Source organism: Terrapene carolina, unplaced genomic scaffold (genome assembly GCF_002925995.2).
Source record: "Terrapene carolina triunguis isolate 2854851 unplaced genomic scaffold, T_m_triunguis-2.0 Scaffold210, whole genome shotgun sequence".
In the NCBI taxonomy this organism is placed as follows: domain Eukaryota; kingdom Metazoa; phylum Chordata; order Testudines; family Emydidae; genus Terrapene; species Terrapene triunguis.
In genome coordinates, this window is record NW_020664561.1 from 381,201 (window position 1) to 403,408 (window position 22,208).

A 22,208-nucleotide genomic window follows, 5' to 3' on the forward strand; every position below is an offset into this window, starting at 1 on the left:
GCGCTGTGAAGGTAGAGGCACAGCATTAACTGTGGGGTGTGTGGAATGTACATTGCTGAGCTGGTGTGAGCCCAGGTGACTTTCCATAGGGGACCAGTTCTTTGCCAGGTCTAGGGAAGAGAGCTATTGTGTACAATGGTTTGGGGGCCAGGGGACTGGACCTTTTGATCTGGGGCAGCTGTGCAATATAAAGCTTCACTGGGAGAAATTTTTGTAATTGGGAGACAATGGATATGGGTCACCATTGCTCTGCCGCTTGGGCAGCCATTTACACCAGTGCAAAGTGTGTGCAAATTGGATGCAATCCCTGGCAACACAGTTTATCCCTCCAGCACCTTATCTCTTAACACACACATGATATCCTACCTTCATGATCCACCAGTCCATATTCCTGGCATGCTGCTCACCTGCACCCCATTAGCTGACAGCCAATCTGGCTGCACCTCTCTCTGGCATGCCATTTTACTTGGCCCCACATGCCCCTGGCCAGAGCACTTCAACCAGAAGCTGCTCAAGACAGTCTGCCATCTAAGCAAAACTTCAGTGTGTCACCCCCTTCTCATAGGCCTAGGGCATCAGATTTGGCTTGGCTGTGCTTCTGTTATGTCAGGAAATAGAGGGCACCTGGGCTAAATTTTAGTGAATGACATTGAAACCGGGTGTGCAGGGTCACAATGCCACTCTAATTTGGCCAGGTCACCCCCCACTCACCCATCATGATGGAGGGGCAGCCAGGCCAAATCAGCTGCCTTAGGCAGCTGCCTAGCTTGCCTATAGCTGGAGAAGCCTCTAACCCCAACAACCTCACATTGCAGTTCAAGCAACCCACACCTCTGTCAGCCCATCCACCTGGCACCCTATGCCCCTAGCACCCACCTTCATGCACCCATGTACCCTTGGCACTTCACTATCCATCAGCCCATTCCCCTGGCATTTCACCCCCAACAACCAACCCTGACACATCCAGACTTTTTCGTTAAAGACTTGAGCTTTACTTTTCCGGCTGTAAAGTGCCCAGTTCTAGTTGTCCCAGAGAGGGGCCAATTAAACTGCTCTCACTGACATGGAGACTTCACTGATAACTCAACCTGCACCTTCCTCTGCAAGATGGGGTTTGTGCAGAATGGATCGGAGATGCTGGAGTGTATGACCCTCAGAGGCACAACATTAACTTTGGGGTGATTAGGGTGCATATTGTGGAGTTGGTGTGATACCAGGTGCCCTTTCCATAGAAGCCCAGTTCTTGTGACTGCTCAATAGTTGCTTCAACTGCAGTCAGTTTAATTGGCAAATCTGCTTAATTGGGATGTTTCTCAGGGAACTGACTTAAACCTAATGATAGTCAATGGCAACACTGTTGATCAATTGTTTGGTCTGGAGGTGATTAAGTGGTGATCCTGTGGGGACATGAGGTCATTACAATCCGCAGAAATTGATGCCTTTAATCATTCTCATGGCTCTTCTCTGAACCTTTTCCAATTTATCAACATCCTTCTTGAATTTTGGTCACTAGAATTTGACACAGAATTCCAGCAATGGTCACACCAGTGCCAAAAACAGAGGTAAAATAACCTCTCTGCTCCTCCTCAGGGTTCCCCTTTTTATGCATCCAAGGATCACACTAGCTCTTTTGGCCACAGTGTTACACTGGGAGCTCATATTCAGCTGATTATCCCCACGACCCCCCCAATCCTTGTCAGAGTCATTGTTTCCCAGGATAGAGTCCCCAATCCTGTAAGTACGGCCTACATGATTTGTTCCTGGATGTAATAATAGATTAGATTAAATCTCAGGAAAAACTTTCTAACTGTTAGAACAGTCGGACCATGGAACAGACTGCCTCGGGAGGTTGTAGAAGCTTCTTCACTGGAGGTTTTCAAAAGGAGGCCAGATAGCCATCCATCTTGGATGGTTTAGCCACAACAAATTCTGCATCTTGGCAGGGGGTTAGACTAGATGACCCTTGTGGTCCCTTCTAACCCTGTGATTCTATGGTTCTATGATTCTCCATTTAGCTGTTTTCAAATGCACATTGTTTTCTTGTACCCAACTGACCAACAGATCCAGATGGCTCTGTATCAATGACCTGTCCTCATTATTTACCACTCCCCCCATTGTTGTGTCATCTGAAGCCTTTATCAGTAATGATTTTATGTTGGGCCAAGAACGGATCCCTGAAGGACCCCACTAGAAACACCCACTCAATGAGGAATCCTGTTTACAATTACATTTTGAGACCTATCAATTGGCCAGCTTTTAATCTGTTTAATGTGTGCCATAATTTTATTTGTTCTAGTTTTTTAACCAAAATGTCGTGCAGTAACAAGACAAACATCTTACAGTGTATTACAGAGTATGTGTATTATAGTGTATATGTATTACATCAACACTATTGCCTTTATCAACCAAACCTTTAATCTCATCAAACAAAGATATTGTTAGTTTGATATATTTTCCATAAACCTATGTTAATTGGCATTAATTATATTACCTTCTTTTAATTCTTTATTAATCGAGCCCCATATCAGCTGCTCCATTATGTTTCGTAGTATCAGTGTCAGATTGACAGGCCTATAATTATCCAGGTCATCTTGTAACACAGCTCTGAACAGGCCTCAGGCATGGCTGTTAATGTGTGCCTGCAAAGTAGTTGTCAGTGCTGAATGGAGCTATCATAGGAAAAATTGGGTTGGTATGAATTGTATTAAAAGGTTCCAAACTCTCTCGTAATCCATAGACTTCCATACCACAGGCTCTTCAGTCTCACCTACTGCTAAGGTAACTAGAGGCTCAAGGCAAGGCTCCCCTTTCCCCATTATTATGATTTAGTCTAGAGCTCTCTAGGCCTCCTGACAGTTGCACCTGCTTTCTGTAACCAGGGGTAGCACAGCTGTCCGAGCTGCTCCCTGGAGAGGAAGCACACTGCTCCTGTAGCTGCAGGCTGGTGTTCAAGACCAGCGATGTTCCACACAAAGAGTATGTCTACACTGCAATCAGAGGTGGGATTGCAGCATACCTGAGCTGGCTTTGATTGAGCTCAATGGGAATGTTTATACAGCAACTAGATACCTGCGCCTGGCCCGTGTCAGTCAATTTGGGCTTGCGGAGCTCAGGCTGCAGGGTTATTTGATTGCTTCCAGGCTTGGGCTGGAGCCTGATCTACGCATGCTCCAGTCACACTTCTGATTGCAGTGCAGACAGACCTTAAGAGGTGTTTAGTCAATGTCTCTAGTTACAGTTTCCTAGGAGGAGGTATACACTGCATGCTCCCAATTACATAGTGAGAGCTATCAGTGACCCACTTCCTCTGAGCTCTTCATCCATCCATCCCTGCTGCATTCCATGCCCCACTGGGGTGTACTGAGGACAGGGTGTCTTCCCAGGTTGGCAATGGCTGCATTGTGTACTGTAATATTTAAGGCTGAGCTTTGCGAAATGGGTCTGAACTAGGGCTGTAAAGCAATTAAAAAATTAATTGCAATTAATCACTCAATTAATTGCACTGTTAAACAATAATAGAATACTATTTATTTAAATATTTTGGATGTTTTCCACATTTTCAAATATATCGATTTCAATCTCAACACAGAATACAAAGTGCACAGTGCCCACTTTATATTTTTTTTATTATAAATATGTGCACTGTAAAAATAAAAGAAATAATATTTTTCAATTAACTTAACACCAGTACTGGAGTGCAATCCTTTATCATGCAAGTTGAACTTACAAATGTAGAATTATGCACAAAAAATAGTTGCATTCAAAAATAAAACAATGTCAAATTTTAGAGCCTACAAGTCCACTCAGTCCTACTTCTTGTTCAGCCAATCGCTCAGACAAACAAGTTTGTTTACATGTGCAGCAGATAATGCTGCCCACTTCTTGTTTACAATGTCACCTGAAAGTGAGAACAGGCATTCGCATGGCACTGTTGTAGGTGGTGTTGCAAGATATTTACGTGCCAGATGTGCTAAAGATTCATATGTCATATGTCCCTTCATGTGTCCATGCTGATGATGGGTTCTGCTCGATAACGATCCAAAGCAGTGCAGACTGACACATGTTCATTTTCATCATCTGAGTCAGATGCCACCAGGAGAAGGTTGGATTTCTTTTTTGGTGGTTCGGGTTCTGTAGTTTCTGCATTGGAGTGTTGCTTTTTTAAAACTTCCAAATGCATGCTCCACACCTTGTACCTCTCAGATTTTGGAAGGCACTTCTCTTAGGGCTGGTCTACACTGCCGCGCTAGTTCGGCGGCTGGGGATCGAACTTCCGAGTTCGATTTATCGCGTCTGGTCTGGACGCGATAAATCGAACCAGGAAGTGATCCCCGTCAACTGCGGTACTCCAGCTCAACGAGAGGAGTACCGCGGAGTCGACGGGGAGCCTGCCTGCCGCGTGTGGACCGCGTCTGAACCGCGGTAAGTTCGAAGTAAGGTATGTCGAATTCAGCTACGTTATTCACGTAGCTGAATTTGCGTACCTTACTTCGACTTGGGGGGTAAGTGTAGACCAAGCCTCAGACTCATAGACTTTAAGGTCAGAAGGGACCGTTATGATCATCTAGTCTAACCTCCTGCACAACGCAGGCCACAGAATCTCACCCACCCACTCCTGTAACAAACCCCTAACCTATGCCTGAGTTATTGAAGTCCTCAAATCGTGGTTTAAAGACCTCAAGGTGCAGAGAATCCTCCAGCAAGTGACCCATGCCCCACGCTGCAGAGGAAGGCAAAAAACCTCCAGGGCCTCTGCCAATCTGCCCTGGAGGAAAATTCCTTCCCGACCCCAAATATGGCGATCAGTTAAACCCTGAGCATGTGGGCAAGACTCACCAGCCAGCACCCAGGAAAGAATTCTCTGTAGTAACTCAGATCCCACCCCATCTAACATCCCATCACAGACCATTGGGCATATTTACCTGCTAATAATCAAAGATTAATTAATTGCCAAAATTAGGCTATCCCATCATACCATCCCCTCCATAAACTTATCAAGCTTAGTCTTGAAGCCAGATATGTCTTTTGCCCCCACTACTCCGCTTGGAAGGCTGTTCCAGAACTTCACTCCTCTAATGGTTAGAAACCTTCGTCTAATTTCAAGTCTAAACTTCCTAATGTCCAATTTATATCCATTTGTTCTTGTGTCCACATGGGTACTAAGCTTAAATAATTCCTCTCCCTCCCTGGTATTTATCCCTCTGATATATTTATAGAGAGCAATCATATCTCCCCTCATCCTTCTTTTGGTTAGGCTAAACAAGCCAAGCTCTTTGAGTCTCCTTTCATAAGACAGGTTTTCCATTCCTCGGATCATCCTAGTAGCCCTTCTCTGTACCTGTTCCAGTTTGAATTAATCCTTCTTAAACATGGGAGACCAGAACTGCAACAATATTCCAGATGAGGTCTCACCAGTGCCTTGTATAACGGTGCTAACACCTCCTTATCTTTACTGGAAATACCACGCCTGATGCATCCCAAGACAGCATTAGCTTTTTTAATGGCCATATCACATTGGCGGCTCATAGTCATCCTGTGATCAACCAATACTCCTCTGTTACTTCCAGCTGATGTGTCCCCAATTTATAACCAAAATTCTTGTTATTAATCCCTAAATGCATGACCTTGCACTTTTCACTATTCAATTTCATCCTATTACTATTCCTCCAGTTTACAAGGTCATCCAGATCTTCCTGTATGATATCCCGGTCCTTCTCTGTATTAGCAATACCTCCCAGCTTTGTGTCATCTGCAAACTTTATTAGCACATTCCCACTTTTTGTGCAAAGGTCAGTAATAAAAAGATTAAATAAGATTGGTCCCAAAACCGATCCCTGAGGAACTCCACTAGTAACCTCCTTCCAGCCTGACAGTTCACCTTTCAGTATGACCCGTTGTAGTCTCCCCTTTAACCAGTTCCTTATCCACTTTTCAATTTTCATATTGATCCCCATCTTTTCCAATTTAGCTAATAATTCCCCATGTGGAACCGTATCAAATGCCTTACTGAAATCGAGGTAAATTAGATCCACTGCGTTTCCTTTGTCTAAAAAATCTGTTACCTTCTCAAAGAAGGAGATCAGGTTGGTTTGGCACAATCTACCTTTTGTAAAACCATGTTGTATTTTGTTCCAATTACCATTGACCTCAATGTCCTTAACTGCTTTCTCCTTCAAAAATTTTTCCAACACCTCGCATACTACAGATGTCAAACTAACAGGCCTATAGTTACTCGGATCACTTTTTTTCCCTTTCTTAAAAATTGGAACTATGTTAGCAATTCTCCAGTCGTACGGTACAACCCCTGAGTTTACTGATTCATTAAAAATTCTTGTTAATGGGCTTGCAATTTCATGTGCCAGTTCCTTTAATATTCTTGGATGAAGATTATCTGGGCCCCCCGATTTAGTCCCATTAAATTGTTCGAGTTTGGCTTCTACCTCGGATGTGGTAATATCTACCTCCATATCCTCATTCCCATTTGTCATCCTACCATTATCCCTAAGCTCCTCATTAGCCTCATTAAAGACTGAGGCAAAGTATTTGTTTAGATATTGGGCCATGCCTAGATTATCCTTAACCTCCACTCCATCCTCAGTGTTTAGCGATCCCACTCCTTCTTTCTTTGTTTTCTTCTTATTTATATGGCTATAGAACCTTTTACTATTGGTTTTAATTCCCTTTGCAAGGTCCAACTCTACATGGCTTTTGGCCTTTCTCACTTTATCCCTACATGTTCTGACCTCAATAAGGTAGCTTTCCTTGCTGATCCCTCCCATCTTCCACTCCTTGGAAGATGGGAAGGCTTTCTGCTTTTTCTTAATCACCTCTCTGAGATGCTTGCTCATCCATCTTGGTCTACAACTCCTGCCTATGAATTTTTTCCCCTTTCTTGGGATGCAGGCTTCTGATAGTTTCTGCAACTTTGACTTGAAGTAATTCCAGGCCTCCTCCGCCTTTAGATCCACAAGTTCTTCAGTCCAATCCACTTCCCTTACTAATTTCCTTAATTCTTTAAAGTTAGCTCTTTTGAAATCAAAAACCCTAGTCCCAGATCTATTTTTGTTTATCCTTCCATCTCGTTTGAACTGACTTAGCTCATGATCGCTCGAACCAAGGTTGTCCCCTACAACCATTTCTTCTATGAGGTCCTCACTACTCACCAAAACCAAATCTAAAATGGCATCCCCTCTTGTTGGTTCTTCAACTACTTGGTGAAGGAATCCATCAGCTATCGCATCTTTTTTTTTTATTATTATTACTAGCACTTGTCCTCCAGTCTATATCTGGGAAGTTAAAGTCTCCCATGATCACACAATTCCCATTAGTGTTTACTTAATGAAAAACATTAAAGAGTTCTCCATCCATATCCAAATCGGATCCCGGCGGTCTGTAGCACACCCCAAGCACTATCTCAGGGGAGGCTCTAGGAGCTTTCTATCCCAATGTGATTTTTGCCCAGACAGACTCTGTCTTATCCATTCCATCACTTCTTATTTCTTTACAGTCTACCTCATCATTGATATACAATGCTACTCCACCACCTTTGCCTTTATTTCTGTCTTTCCTAAACAGCACATACCCTTCAATACCTGTACTCTAGTCATGACTATTATTCCACCATGTTTCTCTTATCCCTATAATATCTGGTTTCACTTCCTGCACCAATAGCTCTAGTTCCTCCATTTTGTTACTCAGGTGACACTGTAAATAAGAAGCGGGCAGCTTTATCTCCCGTAAATGTAAACAAACTTGTTTGTCTGAGCAATTGGCTGAACAAGAAGTAGGACTGAATGGACTTGTAGGCTCTAAAGTTTTATGTTGTTTTCTTTTTGAGTGCAGTTATGTAACAAAAAAAATCTACACTTATAAGTTACACTTTCACAACAAAGATTGCATTATGGTATTTGTATGAGGTGAACTGAAAAATACTATTTCTTTTGTTTATCACTTTTACAGTGCAAATACTTGTAATAAAAAATAATAATATAAAGTGAGCACTATACATTTTATATTCTGTGTTGTAATTGAAATCAATATTCTATTGTTTAACAGTGCGATTAAAACTGCGATTAATCGCTATTAATCTTTTTGAGTTAATCGCATGAGTTAACTGTGATTAATCGACAGCGCTAGTCTGAACATTTCATCGTTTGTTTTCTTTATTCCAGTCACGAGATGCCCCAAGCTGAGGGACCTAGAGCCAATTCTTATGAATTGCTCCCACCCTCTGGAATCCTTCAGCTATGGGTCAGTGTGTCGCTTCCGCTGCACTCAGGGCTACTTCCTCAATGGGACAAGCAGGGTGCAGTGCCAGCCTGATGGGCACTGGTCAGACAAGATGCCTGCCTGCCAAGGTAAGTTGTTTTGCCATGTTCTAGCTTCCATGTGGAGCAGTGCTTTTCCCTTGCAAGCCCTTTGCCGGAGAGAGACAAGAGGGTGAATGTGGAGAGGCTCAGGTGGGGAGTGAGCATTCCCAGTGTGGGGAAGGAGATCCAGGGGCTAGCAAATGAGGCTGGGCTCGGTAACAGGAAGAGCAGGGCCCTTTGGGGTATACACTAATACTTACAGCCCTTTGCAAAGCTGCACACTTGGGTGAAACCAGCAAGCACTAGAGAGTGGAACACAGGGGTGGCCAGTGGGCATCAGACACTATGTCCATCTAGCTCAGCCCAGTATCCTGTCTCTGGCAGGAGCCGGCACCAGATGCTGATAGGGAAGGTGCAAGAAAAAAATGGAGATATCCCATCTCCTAGAACTGGAAGGGACCTTGAAAGGTCATCGAGTCCAGCCCCCTGCCTTCACTAGCAGGACCAAGTACTGATTTTGCCCCAGATCCCTAAGTGGCCCCCTCAAGGATTGAACTCACAACCCTGGGTTTAGCAGGCCAATGCTCAAACCACTGAGCTATCCCTCCCCCCACAGCAGGCAGATGTGGGATGATTTGCTCCACTAGTTAGTAGTTGACTCAAGCAAGAGGAACGAGGAGTACTTGTGACACCTTAGAGACTAACAAATTTATTTGGGCATAAGCTTTCGTGGGCTAAAACCCATTTAATCAGATAGTGTTTGCTGTTACAACTCCAGATCCTCTTGTGATCTGTATAAACAGCAAATGCCTTGCCGGGCCTTGAGAAGCTCCTGCCCCGGTATTTGTGAGAGTACCACCAGCACGTTGGTGCACTGTGTGATCATGTTGACTGTATCGGATTTGAATTTGCCACCTTTCCTTTTCACTGAATGTCCCATTATGCTATGAGACTAGGAGAACACTCTCCAGTACCTTCTCCGGGCCACTTTTATCAGGTCTTCATTTATCCGTCCCCTCTCTATAGCAACAATCCCAGTCTCTCTCCTTGTCTCTCTAGCCGTCCTGCTCTGCTCCTGTGATGTCACTTTTGAGGGGAATGAGCAGCACTTCACATAGCATCCCATGCGATGGCGTCCTATTCATTTCTATAATGCTGCTCTATATTTTCCATATTATGCTCCATCCAGTTTCATTTGCACCCTAACAATTTGTTTGGTTTGTTGACCACCACTGCACATAAAGCAGAGCAGCGCTCTCCATTGAATTGTCCCTAAGGGTACGTCCAGACTACCCGCCGGATCTATCAGGTATCGATATATTGCGTCTCATCTAGACGCGATATATCGATCCCCGAACGCGCTCCCGTTGACTCTGGAACTCCACCAGGGTGAGCGGCGGTAGCGGAGTCGACGGGGGAGCCACAGCCGTCGATCCCGTGTCGTGAGGACGGGAGGTAAGTCGAAATAAGATACGTCGACTTCAGCTATGCTGTTCCTGTAGCTGAAGTTGTGTATCTTACATCGACACCCCCCCAGTGTAGACCAGGCCTAGGGATGCCCAAGTCTATTTCCTGAGCTCACACAGCTTATTTATAACTCAGTATGATGGATGGGTAGTTTGAGTTATTCCCTTCAGCCAAGGGTGCCAGAACCGGCTATGTCCACCCACTTTTTACACAGATGTAGTTGGGGGAGCAGGGGGCCACATTGCCCCCCCAAACTGCAAGCCCAGACAGGCACGAAGTGGCGCAGGCAGGGGCTACGCTTCACAGCGGGCTGATGATGATCAGCTCCCCCACTGCAAAGCTCAGCCCCTGCCCACAGCAATAGCCTCTTCCCAGTGCGGGACTGAGGTGGGCCTTAGCCCCCCCTCGCCACTAGTCCCTGCTAGAGGGCTTATTCCTTCACCCTTCCACTTCCCTGGTCCTTCTCGCCTGAACAGAGAGCAACAATACCCAAAGTCAGAAGGTGCAAACAGTTCGATGTTTATTGGGGTGAACTTCCAGCAAGCTTAAATCCAAATTCCTTTTTCCTTATTTTCGAATCCCAATTTACCTCCTGTTTGCCCCTAATTTATATAGTAATATTCTCAGCTATACCTTAACCAATCATTTTACTGAAATCTAGCTAACCAATCCTAACATATTGTAACATAATTCTCTAACCAATTATATCCCACTACCCTAATTAATTTACACCTAGCAAAATTAATTATACAGCAGACAGAAACAATTAGAGAACCAGACAGATTAACAATAGAAAAGTGGGGGCCATAAAGATAAAATGAGGGTTTCACAACCACAACTGTTGAGAAGTGATTTCTTGCCAGACAGGATGCTATCAAACTAAGTTTTCTTTAACCATCTATATCTGGTGGTGATAGGCATTATCAGGACAGGATTGTATTCCTAACAGCCCAATAGCACCTTATTTTAATGTGACTAGTTTGGAATGTGAGGATGTGACCATACGCTTCCCAGCTTATGGTTGCCTCTGCTGCTTAGCCAAAGGCCTTAGCCTAAGAACCAGGCCTCAGACTATCCTAGTGAGAGAAGGCCCATAGACAGGTGGACTGTGATTTTGATTCTTTGTTTTATACCTCTATAACTAGCTAAGTTCTTAAAGTATAGGCCTTTACAGGCAGGCCTGCATATCTATATCCCAACAGTCCCAGCCACTCTCCGTGGCCCCACCCCCTGCTCCTCCTCCCCCCCACCCCCCCGAGGCCCTGCCCTCTGGCCAGGACGGAAGCCAGAATTGGGCCATGATAAGTAGGGTGACCAGATAGAAAGTGTGAAAAATCAGGACGGGGGTGGGGGGTAATAGGCGCCAATATAAGAAAAAGCCCCGAATATCAGGACTGTCTCTATACAATCTGGACATCTGGTCATCCTAGTGGTAAGAGCCATCCAAGGAGCCCGGCCACTGTGGAGAGTCCTGGACCCTCCACGACAGGGGAGGCAGGGCCTTGGGGGAAGAGGAGGGCAGGGGTGAGGCCACGGAGGAGGCAGGGCTTCATGGGCCCCCCACTTCTACCTAGGTTCCAGCACTCCTGCCTCCAGCATGTATTACTTTGCATTTATCAACACTTAATTTCATCTGATTTTGGAGCAGGAGTCCCAGTAACTTTCAATGGGATTCAGGAGCCTAAAGCTCAGTTTTTTAAAGGTATTTACGTGTTGCTTCTTTCAGCATTGCAAGGTCTAAGTGACTTAGACAGCTAAGTTCCATTAAGTGCCTACGTCACTTTTGAAAAGGGACCTAGCTGTCTAAGTCACTTAGGGCCAGATTTTTAAAAGTATCGAGGCACCTAAAGATGCAGACGGGGGCCTAGTGGGAATGTCAGAGGCATCCAACTGCCAGAGTTCAGCACTTCACCTGCTTAGGTGCTTTTGTCAATCCCACTAGGGCCTATTTGTCTCACTAGGGACCTAAATACCTTTGAAAATCTGGCTCTAAGACCCTTAGGCGCTTTTGAAAATTTTACTCCCAGTGATCTGAATCCTAACATGTTGGCCTGGGAATTTATTTCAGAAGAGGCTGCTCCCTATTTCAAGCAAGTCCTGCTTTACATGGGTGGTGGAGCTGTGGCCCTTGTGGCCCTGTTGTTGACAGGAATGTTCATAGCTCTGCTAATCAAGCGTCTCAGTGACAAAGGTAAGAAATGCATGGCTTTGTTTGTGCCTTTGGTTATTATTGCTGAGGGCATTTGCCTGGAAACAGGTGATTTATCCCTTGAAGAAGTGCAGATAAGGTCAGAAAAGTGATTCAAGATGGCCCCTTATTAGTCCACGTGGTTCATCCCTGTGTGCTTGTTTATGGACAGAAGTACACCCTCTCCTCAGCCTTGCAGACCCAGCATAGCTGAGGGAGGAGCTGGATTCTATTCTGCCTCACATGGCTGAGGGCAGCAGCATCTTTGTCCCTGATGAGGCTCGGTGAGATGAAGGGGCTGAGCCAACCCTCACTGAAGTCAACAGAACAAGTGTGGCTGCTGCCACTATTTTCAGGGAGGTCCAAAGGCCTGAAATACAGAAGACTGGCATGCTGTTGTTGAAATAGACTCCCAGAGAACAAGTTCAGGATCTAAGTAGAACCCTTTCTGAGGGTAACCATTTTTCCCAGGAGGTAAACAAAGCCCCAACAGAGAGATAGGAGCCCTGTCAGCTGCACCTTGCTCTGCTGGGCCCTCCTAATAATAATCTCACATGTCCCAGAGGCCTTGCATCCATGCCGCTTGGCTCAGATGGCATCTTTAAGGTGGTCCCAGTTCTCTTCCCTCTGCCCAGGCATGGAGTCTAGCCATGTGGGGTGTGACATTCCCCTGATGTTATCTGGACCGACCAATCCTTGACTCTGGGAGCCAGCCTTACCCTGCTGTGCTGTGGGAACCACCACTCCTGGGTTCTTCCTGAACAGCCTCTTGCATGTAAGCTGCTCCCAGCTACATGAGTGAGCACTTTTGGCCAGCCGCTGCTTTGATTGTGCAACTGAATGACACTAGCCAATATCTCCAGTCCCAGACACAACCCTAGGAACCGCTGTCTTGCAGTGTCCAGTTATGCCTGCTGGACGCTGCAAGCTTATATGGGTTTGTCAATTTAACAAAGAAATTGATATGTACCAGGCTTGTTATCCCAAGGGGAGTCTCTGACACGCTTCAAACCAAACGCACTACTTCAGGTAAACTAAACAAAGAAATTTATTAACTACAAAACATAGATTTTAAGTGATTATAAGTCAAAGCACAACAAGTCAGATTTGGCCAAATTAAATAAAAGAAAAATGCATTCTAAGCTGATCTTAACACTTTCAGTGCCCTTACAAACTTAGATGCTTCTCACCATAGGCTGGCTGGTTGCCCTTCAGCCAGGCTGTCCCCTTTGATCAGCGCTTCAGTCGCTTGGTGGTGGTGTCTGTAGATGATCGAGGAAGAGAGAGCCAGCATGGCAAACATCTATCCCTTTTATCATGTTCTTTCTTACCCCTTGGCTTTGCCCTCCCCCCGCCCACACTTCAGGGTCAGGTGAGCATTACCTCATCATAGTCCCAAACTGACCAAGGGAAGGGGGGGTGACTCACTGGAGAGTCCAACAGATCCTTTGTTGCTGCCTAGGCCAGTGTCCTTTGTTCCTGTGAGGCTGGGCTGGGTTTGTCCCATACATGTCCTGATGAGGTATGTACTGCCCCTCTGTTCCTGGAGAGTTTTGCCTGGGCTTGTTTTAAGCCATAAGGATACATTTTCAGCCTCATAACTATATACATGAAATTACAACCTATAACATTACTATAATATTACTGTAACAACAATGCTCATTGCATCATGAGCCTTCCGAAGACACCTGACATGACAAACTTTGCATTGGATATCACACAATCATATTATAAGGATGAACATGGGGGTGCAGGATGTTCCCCCGAGGTACAGAACATCACATGGGGGGTATATGTACCCGAGCACAGTGTATCTCCACTAACCATCTCAGAATTTGCTCTCGGAAGCCATGGTGAGAACCTAGTCTGTCAGAGACTGCTTTATCCCACATGCTTACCATACCCTTCACTGATGAGATCTGTTTTGTTGTTGTTGTTTCTGCACCATCCCATGGATGTTTCAACTCCATCATCAGAGGAAGAAAAAACACTGCTGAATCCCACCAGGTAAGAGCCATGTGTTCTGTGAGCTGATCACTCTAACTTGCACCACGGCTTTCACGAGCACTGCAGCTACCATGGAGCTTGCCAGTCCCCTGTTTTTCCTCACCCAGCCCTTCCAGAAATTTTAGCCTTTTGGGGTGAGACATTCGTGCCTGACCCCAAAAGTGAATTTTTTTGAAAGTCTGAACAGGAATGGTTTATAGTATCAAGCACAAGGTGTGTAGGGCACTTTCCCCCATCATAAAACATCATATAGTCCTTACATTAATAACTCTAGTGCTGAACCAGCTGGGGCTAGAAAGCTGAATTCTGGCAGGGACATAGACATCTTCTCAACATGGGCTTTGGGATTTACAGTGAAAACTGGTTTTGATTAGACCAAATGATGAGCCTTTGGAAGTCACACTTTGTGCATACACAGAGGCATGACAGGTGCATTTTTAACAATGATTTGCCAGTGTTCCAAAGAAAGGCAGGGTGCACTATTTTGCATGTGTTGCTAATGGGACTGCATACACATTGTAAACAACTGGTCAGTAGATGCCAACAGAATGAGCTAGGGCTCTATAGGAGTCCTGTCCTGGTCAATGGGATTGTCTTGCCTGTTACGTGTACCATGATTTTTTATTACTAAATTCCAGTATTTAAAATAATAACACAGAGAGCCATTTCTTTCATTGGGTCCTTTAAAAATTGCAGGTTTAACAGGGGTCTCTGTTATAATCCACATTGTGAGAATTTAAAGTGTGTTCCACCATGAAGCCAAAAACATCGTGGCATGGAGTCCCTGAGGATGACCCTTGTATAGTGTTGTTTTGTTAGATCCTGGCTTTCTGTGCAGTGCAGGCTCAGGCCTGGAAGGGCAGTGAAGGTTTTGTAAACAATAGACTGGAGAATGGCCCACAAGATGGGGTCATTACGTTCATTGCTGTTTACTTGTAATATGGATCCATATGAACACAGGTACAAAATTTATGGGCAGTCATGAGTGGTTACAGCACCACATTCAGGGGATAAAGAGGCTCTGATAACACATCCTCCCAGACACAGATGCAGTGACTCATTCAGGAAAATGTGTGAGTCTTCAGGAGCTGCCAAATCTGTGCCCCAATTCTTATTTTGCCTAGGGTGGAAGAACCAGTTCCTTAAGAGAGAAAAGGGCTTTTTTGACCGATGGTAGGGGTTCTCTCATTTCCTATCACTCTAGGTTTATACCAGTGTGTTTCTGTTGTTGTCTAGTAACCTGGGAGCACCTGGTGTCTTTACAAATGCAGCGTTTGACTCCAACTTTTAAGGTAAACTGTCAGAGAAATCAGTCTTGAAATGCTTATTTATTTCTATGAGACAGAGTGGGTGCGGTAATATGTTTTACTGGACCAACTTCTGTTGGTGAGAGAGACAAGTTTTCAAGCCATACAGAGCTCTTCTTCAGGTCTGGGAAATGTACTTAGGGTGACCAGACATCCCGATTTTATCGGGACTGTCCCGATATTTGCTTGTTTGTCCCGAGTCCCAACCAATGTTAGGTCGGGACACTGGACAAACAAGCAAGGCTCCCGCACATAGGCGGAGCCCGGAAGGGCTCGCGCCCCCCCCCGCCCCGACTCCGCCTCCCCTCCTTCCCCCATTGGATCCCTCCCCAAATCCCCGCCCCCATCCCCGCCCCCTCACTGCCCCATTGGCTCCCTCCCCAAATCCCCGCCTCTTCCCAAGCACGCCATGCCCAGGAGACTCAGGGGAGTGCGGGCCGGGGTGAGTGTGAGTCCGGCCTGGCCCCGAGCAGGCAGGACTCGGGCGCGGTACCTGGAGGGAGAGTAGGGGGGCGGCCCGCGGGGCCAGGAGGCGGCTGTTCTCCCCACCTGGGCAGCGGGACTCGGGAGCAGCCGCTGCTGCAGCTCCCACTGCCGCGGGGGGAGGAAGCGGCCGCTGGCCAAGCACGTGGCGCTCGGCGGCTGCAGCTCTGGCGCCCGGGCCCGAACCCCCCGAGCCCGGGCCTGCTGCGGGGACCCAGCAGCGCGCACGCTGCGCCCAGCCCCTGGCCAGTCGCGTCTGGGCTGGCTGCCCAGCTGGTGCAATCCCGCGGGCGGCCCTGGGGCGGAGGCATTGGCAACCCCGTTCATTCCCCTGCGGGACCCGAGCGGGATGGGGGGGCTGGGGCCTGCTGCCCCCACTCCGGGGCCGCCCGCGGGATTGCACCAGCTGGGCAGCCAGCCCAGACGCAACTGGCCAGGGGCTGGGCGCAGCGTGCGCGCTGCTGGGTCCCCGCAGCAGGCCCGGACTCGGGGGGGTTCGTGGGCGCCAGAGCCGCAGCTGCCGAGCGCCACGTGCTTGGCCAGCGGCCGCTTCCTCCCCCCGCAGCAGTGGGAGCTGCAGCAGTGGCTGCTCCCGAGTCCCGCTGCCCAGGTGGGGAGAACAGCCGCCGCCTGTCCCCCACTCACACTCACCCCAGCCCCGCGCTCCCCTGCGTCTCCCTGGCCTCCGTCCAGGGCTTGGGGGGGGGGGTGATGTGGTGGGGTTTTTTTTTTTTTTTTTGCTTTGCTGCCTTTTTTTCCCCCAGACATAGTTGCCAAATGGTCATAGCCTCCTGTGTGAACCAGCCACTAGAGGAAGACAAAGACACTCTTCTACAGCTTGTTACATGAAAATCCAACATGGTTCAATGTGTGTTTGTTTTACTGTCTAAATAACATGCACTACTGCAAAGGTTCTCAACCTGTGCATCATGGCCACCCCTGTTTCTCTAAGGGTAGATGGGAGAAGTGTCATGAATGCTTTTCTATTGTGACATGGGGCCATGACATGGAAAAGGATGAGAACCCCTGTGCTAGAGGAGCTGTTTTGGATACATGCACAAGCTCTACAAGTTGGTACACCATGCAAAATGTAGCAGAAAGTCCTAACCTAGTCCTAAAAAGGCATCTATGAGAATAACTCCCCTCCCCATCCCCCATTCACCCCACCACCATGTCAATAACTCAAAAATGAACAAACTGAACTTTATCAAACTCTTTAAATAAACTTTCCTTTGGGTAATTTCTTATTTATATCCGTTATAGCTAAAGCAGAAGATGCCCCCAGGAGAGAAGATCACTGGAAGGAAAAGGTCCTGAAGATGGTACTCATGCCTCAATCCTTTTAGAAGCTGTTTTTATACCTTACTCCTCAGCTCAGCTCTGCCATCATCCAGCCCAAGAACTCACAGTCACTGACAGTCAGGGATTAAACTAACTCTGGTGCACACATCCAGTTCTGATCTGAAATCTGGGCTTGTTCTTCCTCTGACACTGGGCTTCGGTTCACAATCCAGTTGTATCATGTAAAGGTCCCCAAGCATGAGTGGTGGGTGAACTGCTGGCTCAGGGAGGCTAGCCCCCCAGTCCCACCCCTTCTACCCGAAGCCCTGCCCCTTCCATGCCCGCCGGAGCCCAGAGACCCCCGACAGTGGCCGCTGGCCCCTGCCTCAGGCTAGCGCCCCCAGTCCTCACCCCCCAGCCCCAGAGAGCAGGGAGGCCAGGCAGCATGGCCCCAGCCCAGCCCCGGACCGTGAGGAGGCCCGGCAGTGCGTCCCCAGCCTCCCTGGCCCCAGAGCGTCAGGTGGCCAGGCAGTGCAGCCCCAGCCTCTCTAGCCCCAGAGCGCCGGGAGGGTGGGCAGCACAGCACCAGCACCAGCCCCAGCTGGGGCCATGATGGCACAGGGGAAGAGCCGTCCGCAGAGTGGGAAGCAGGAGCGGACTGGTGACGGAGTGTGGGTGAGGCCACGCCTGGCTGTTTGGGGAGGCTCAGCCTCCCCCAGCCTATGATACCTGCTGCCCATGTCCCCAACCCACTTGTTCCTTCATCCACCTGCCTATTGGATGCTCGGAAAGGTCCTCAAGACCTGGGCCCTAGTATCTACACCCTCAATCACTCTCTAGTCCAGGGGTGGTCAAACTTTTTGGCCTGAGGGCCACATCTGGGAATAGAAATTGTATGGCGGGCCATGAATGCTCACAAAATTGGGGTCGGGGTGAGGGAGGAGGTGAGGGCTCTGGTTGGGGGTGCAGGCTCTGGGATGGGGCTGAGGATGAGGAGTTTCAGGTGTAGGAGGGTGCTCTGGGCTGGGACTGAGGGGTTCGGAGGGCAGGAGGGGGATCAGGGCTGGGGCATGGGGTTGGGGCATTGGGAGAGGCTCAGGGGTGCAGGCTCTGACCAGTGCTTACCTCAAGCGGCTCCCAGAAGCAGTGGCATGTCCCTTCTCCAGCTCCTACATGGAGGCACGGCCAGATGGCTCTGCACGCTGCCCCATCTGAACCGCCCCTGCAGCTCCCATTGGAGCGCCGGAGGGGGCCATTGGAGCGCGTAGGAGCAGGAGTGGCTTCCGGGAGCTGTGTGGTGCGGCCCCCGACCCAGTGCCCTGGCTGGAGCGCCGGAGCAGGGCTGAGCTGTGTGGTGCGGCCCCCGACCCAGCACCCTGGCTGGAGCGCCGGAGCGGGGCTGAATTGTGTGGTGCGGCCCCTGACCCAGCGCCCCAGCTGGAGCGCCGGAGCGGGGCCAAGCCGCATGGTGTGGCACCCGACCCAGCGCCCTGGCTGGAGTGCCAGAGCAGGGCAAAGCCAGACCCCGCTCCCCAGAGGGAGCTCGCGGGTCGACTTAAAATGACTCGCGGGCTGGATACGGCCCGCAGTTTACCCACCCCTGCTCTAGTCCCATCCTAACCATCATAATATTCAACACTCACACAGAATTCATCTCTTCAAAGTGCTTTACTAATTGTTACTAATTGCTAATTGTTTACTGTTCTGTAAAGTGTCTGTCAGCTTCTGATGTAAATTGGCTAAATTGCATAAGAGGTACCTATTCCTTCTGCCTTGTTCTCCAGATGTGCTTATTATTCACAGCACACAGGCTTTTCGGTATTGCTTTTTTTAAAGTCTTGCCCAGGGCTTTTCTATTACTGGTGGACTATGACAAGTGTGTGCAATAGCTAGTAACTGTGACCACCTCTTGAAACAGGTTATCAAGTCTCCAGTTGCCACTTGCCCTTTAGAGACATTTTCCAGCTTCTTGTCTTCTCTCTGTCTGCCTGTGGTGGTGGACTATGGTGTTTCCCCTGGACACTGGAACATCCTGCAGAAACTGAGCAGGTGGAGGGACAGCTATCTAGGAAGGAGACAACTGGCTGGAACTTGAAGCTATGTTGACTAGGGAAAGGAAACACAAGACAGTTTTATGGAGGTTGGCATCCCTTGCCTGAATGTGTTATTGAGGTTCTTTAGCTGAGATCTTCCACCTCACAAAACCCTGGCATAATTATCGATAGTTCTGTAAGGAGACCCTGGAGGCTGACTTTTTCTCTTCATTAAACTCATATACCTTCACGGATGGCATTGGGTTTGCACAGGAAAAGCTGAGCACAGAGTGATTTTATATTTGTTTTTCTAAGCAGCCTCCTCTATTAATGTTTCTACCAGGTGCTCAGTGGAATTTTAGTATTTCTTCCATACGATCATTTTCATACCAGGGAGGGAGAGAGCTGCTCCCCCTCTCCTATCTATGAAGGCAGGAGTCTGTTCCAGGCACTCCGTGGAATCATTGCAGGTTTCTTCTCACTCAGTGTTTGATGGCTTCTCCTTATTTGCCTTTCTCCTCCAAAGTTTCCTGGCAAGACTGTCCCAAGTCCCCTCTCCTCCCCCACACCTCCACTTTTTTGCACTAAATATTTGGAGGAGAATTGAACCCAGTTTACAACAGTCTATGAATGTCGAAAAATAACTTTGTAGAATGCCAGGCTTGCTGCCCACCCTTGCTCTTTCTGAAGCTACTATGCAGACATGGTGAGGCATCTCTTGTATTGCCAATGCCACCCTAGTGCTTCCTCAATGATCAGCAAAGGAGATGGAAAAATATAAATATGGACATGGCATTAGTACTTTATTGGCTATCTTGTAATTTACTTTTTTTTGTCTTTCAGAAGTGGGTCCAATAAAGTAGAATTCAATAATAAAAGTGTGAATGTGAAACCAGGTTTTTGCTCATCTTAGTTTTGAGCACTATGGAATAAGCAAGGCACAATCAATACCTTGAACTGAATAGCAGATAAAACAGGCCTTCAAATGGGATTAATACAATCATGTAATCTGAAATATTTGCATAAAACAGGCCAAAGAATCCACCAACTGATTCCTGCCTGTTTCTAGCCCAATAACTAGTTGAACAAGAGTATATCTTTAAGAAACATAACCAGTCCTGATTTAAAGATTTAAAGTGGAGAATTTATCACATTCCTTTATAATCTGTTGCAATGCTTAATCACCCTCAGTATGAATTTAGCTGACTTCAATTTCATGGCACAAGGGACCATTAGAACATATTGCAAGACATGTTAGACGATTGAAATCTTTATTGATTATTTTACATATGCTACAGCTCCTCTCCACATTAGTGCTGAATCTCTTGAACTCTAGTGATGTATTTAGCAAGTAATATTGTGCACTGAATCACAAAGCACCTACTTCACTTTCCTTAACAAAACAAATAACCTTTATTAGACATAAGGAGAAAAGATTCCAAAGTGCATTAGATATAACACCCTGCTTCACCAGGTTAGAAACACCCCTAATTATTGCCCGTGTTATCTGTGATTAGATGTTCGTCTACATGTGTTCTCCCTGTGTGCTGCCCCAGCTCTGTGCAGACAGCCAGCACAGCAGACCTTGAGCGAACCGCCCAATGACCACAAGATCTGTTAATGTATGAAGGTGGCTGTACAGGTTTATTGTTGACAAAGCACGGTAATAGCATGTGGCAGACTCTACGAGGATACTAAGACATGTATGCCCGTGACAGTGGACCAGCTCAATGATTGGCGGGACTTTCCATTCCCTCCTCGGCTGGACAAAGATACTCTCTCTGAGATACATCTTTATACCCTGATACAAACAAGTTATGTTACACATGCCAAACCCGCGGAAAAAAACACAGAAATTGGGCTCGTTTTTGGCTTAATTGGCTGTGAGTTGCTTGTTGTCTAGTTTTTGGCTTGTAGCTTGTTTGGCTTGTAGCTTGTTGTAGCTTCTTCTTTTTTTTTTGATCGGCTCCCGGCAAGCAGGGGCAAGGGGGGGAGAGAGTCAGGGGTGCACAGTGGGCCCACCACAGTTCCAGACTGCATGCCAGGGGATCTAGTCACATAGAGTGTTGGGGTTCTAAGGGATTGGCTTGTTTTGGCCTTGTTTTGAAATGGGATTAGCTTGATTTTTGGCTTATTGTGAAAGTCAGGGAGCTTATTTACCCCGTGAAAGTTGGCAGCTGTGCCCTAGAGCCCCAGGCAGGTGCAGTATAAACTCACAGGGCCTTGCCCTAATAGGATGTTTCCAAAAGTTAAATGATCTATTCCAAGTTTGATGAACTGCAAAAAACTGATAGAAAGTAATCCAAATTTTTCTACAATTGTTTCAATTGTTGTATTCAAGAGTTAGTAACAAAGTAAGAATATATATTACATTTTTAAACTTAACCAGTGTCCCTTAACTGAATTGACACAAGATTGCAGAACATGTTAGTAATTCAGACCCATCTCGCAAAGCTCAGCCTTAAATACTACAGTACACAATGCAGCCATTACTAACCTGTGAAGACACCCTGTCCTCAGTACATCCCTGTGGGGCATGGAGTGCAGCAGCAATGGATAGATGAAGAGCTCAGAGGAAGTGGGTCACCTCCTGCTAGGAAACGGTAACTAGAGACACTGGCTAAGCACCTCTTAAGGCGGGGTGGCCAACCTGAGCCTGAGAAGGAGGCAGAATTTACCAATGTACATTGCCAAAGAGCCACAGTAATATGTCAGTAGCCCCCCATCAGCTCCCCCACCCGCTCCCAGTGCCTCCCGCCACCGGCAGCCCCACCGATTAGTGCCTCCCCCTCCCTCCCCACACCTCCCGATCAGCTGTTTCGTGGCATGCAGGAGGCTCTGGAGGGGAGGGGGAGGAAGGAGGGCGTGGCAGGCTCGGGAGGGGACGGGAAGGGGTTGAGCGGGGGCAGGGCCTGTGGCAGAGCCAGGGGTTGAGCAGTGAGCACCCCCTGGCACACTGGAAAATTGGCGCCTGTAGCTCCAGCCCCGGAGTTGGTGCCTATACAAGGAGCTGCATATTAACTTCTGAAGGGGTGGCTTCTCTGGAGCCACAGGTTGGCCACCCCGTCTTAAGCAGGGCCGGTGCAAGGAAGTTTCGCGCCCTAGGTGAAACTTTCACCTTGCGCCCCCCCCC

At 47.5% G+C, this 22,208-nt stretch overlaps 1 protein-coding gene across 1 annotated transcript; it reads left to right on the forward strand.

The window, feature by feature from the left end:
* Positions 1–8,182: 8,182 nt before the first annotated feature.
* LOC115271263 (P-selectin-like) lies at positions 8,183–17,449 on the forward strand. The gene is made up of 5 exons (XM_029912379.1): positions 8,183–8,357; positions 11,845–11,967; positions 13,941–13,971; positions 15,208–15,263; positions 17,025–17,449. Exons 1-4 carry the CDS (start codon positions 8,213–8,215, stop codon positions 15,260–15,262), a joined length of 354 nt encoding a protein of 117 aa, XP_029768239.1. The 5' UTR covers positions 8,183–8,212; the 3' UTR covers position 15,263; positions 17,025–17,449.
* Positions 17,450–22,208: the final 4,759 nt, after the last annotated feature.

What these genes read in the sequence shown, in the direction of transcription:
- LOC115271263 (XM_029912379.1), top strand. Translation starts at nt 8,213, where the DNA reads ATGAATTGCTCCCACCCTCTGGAATCCTTCAGCTATGGGTCAGTGTGT. An exon ending in CAAGCGTCTCAGTGACAAAG is followed by an intron (nt 11,968 to 13,940) that starts GTAAGAAATGCA and finishes CTCCATCATCAG; the next exon opens with AGGAAGAAAAAACACTGCTG. An exon ending in ACACTGCTGAATCCCACCAG is followed by an intron (nt 13,972 to 15,207) that starts GTAAGAGCCATG and finishes GTTGTTGTCTAG; the next exon opens with TAACCTGGGAGCACCTGGTG.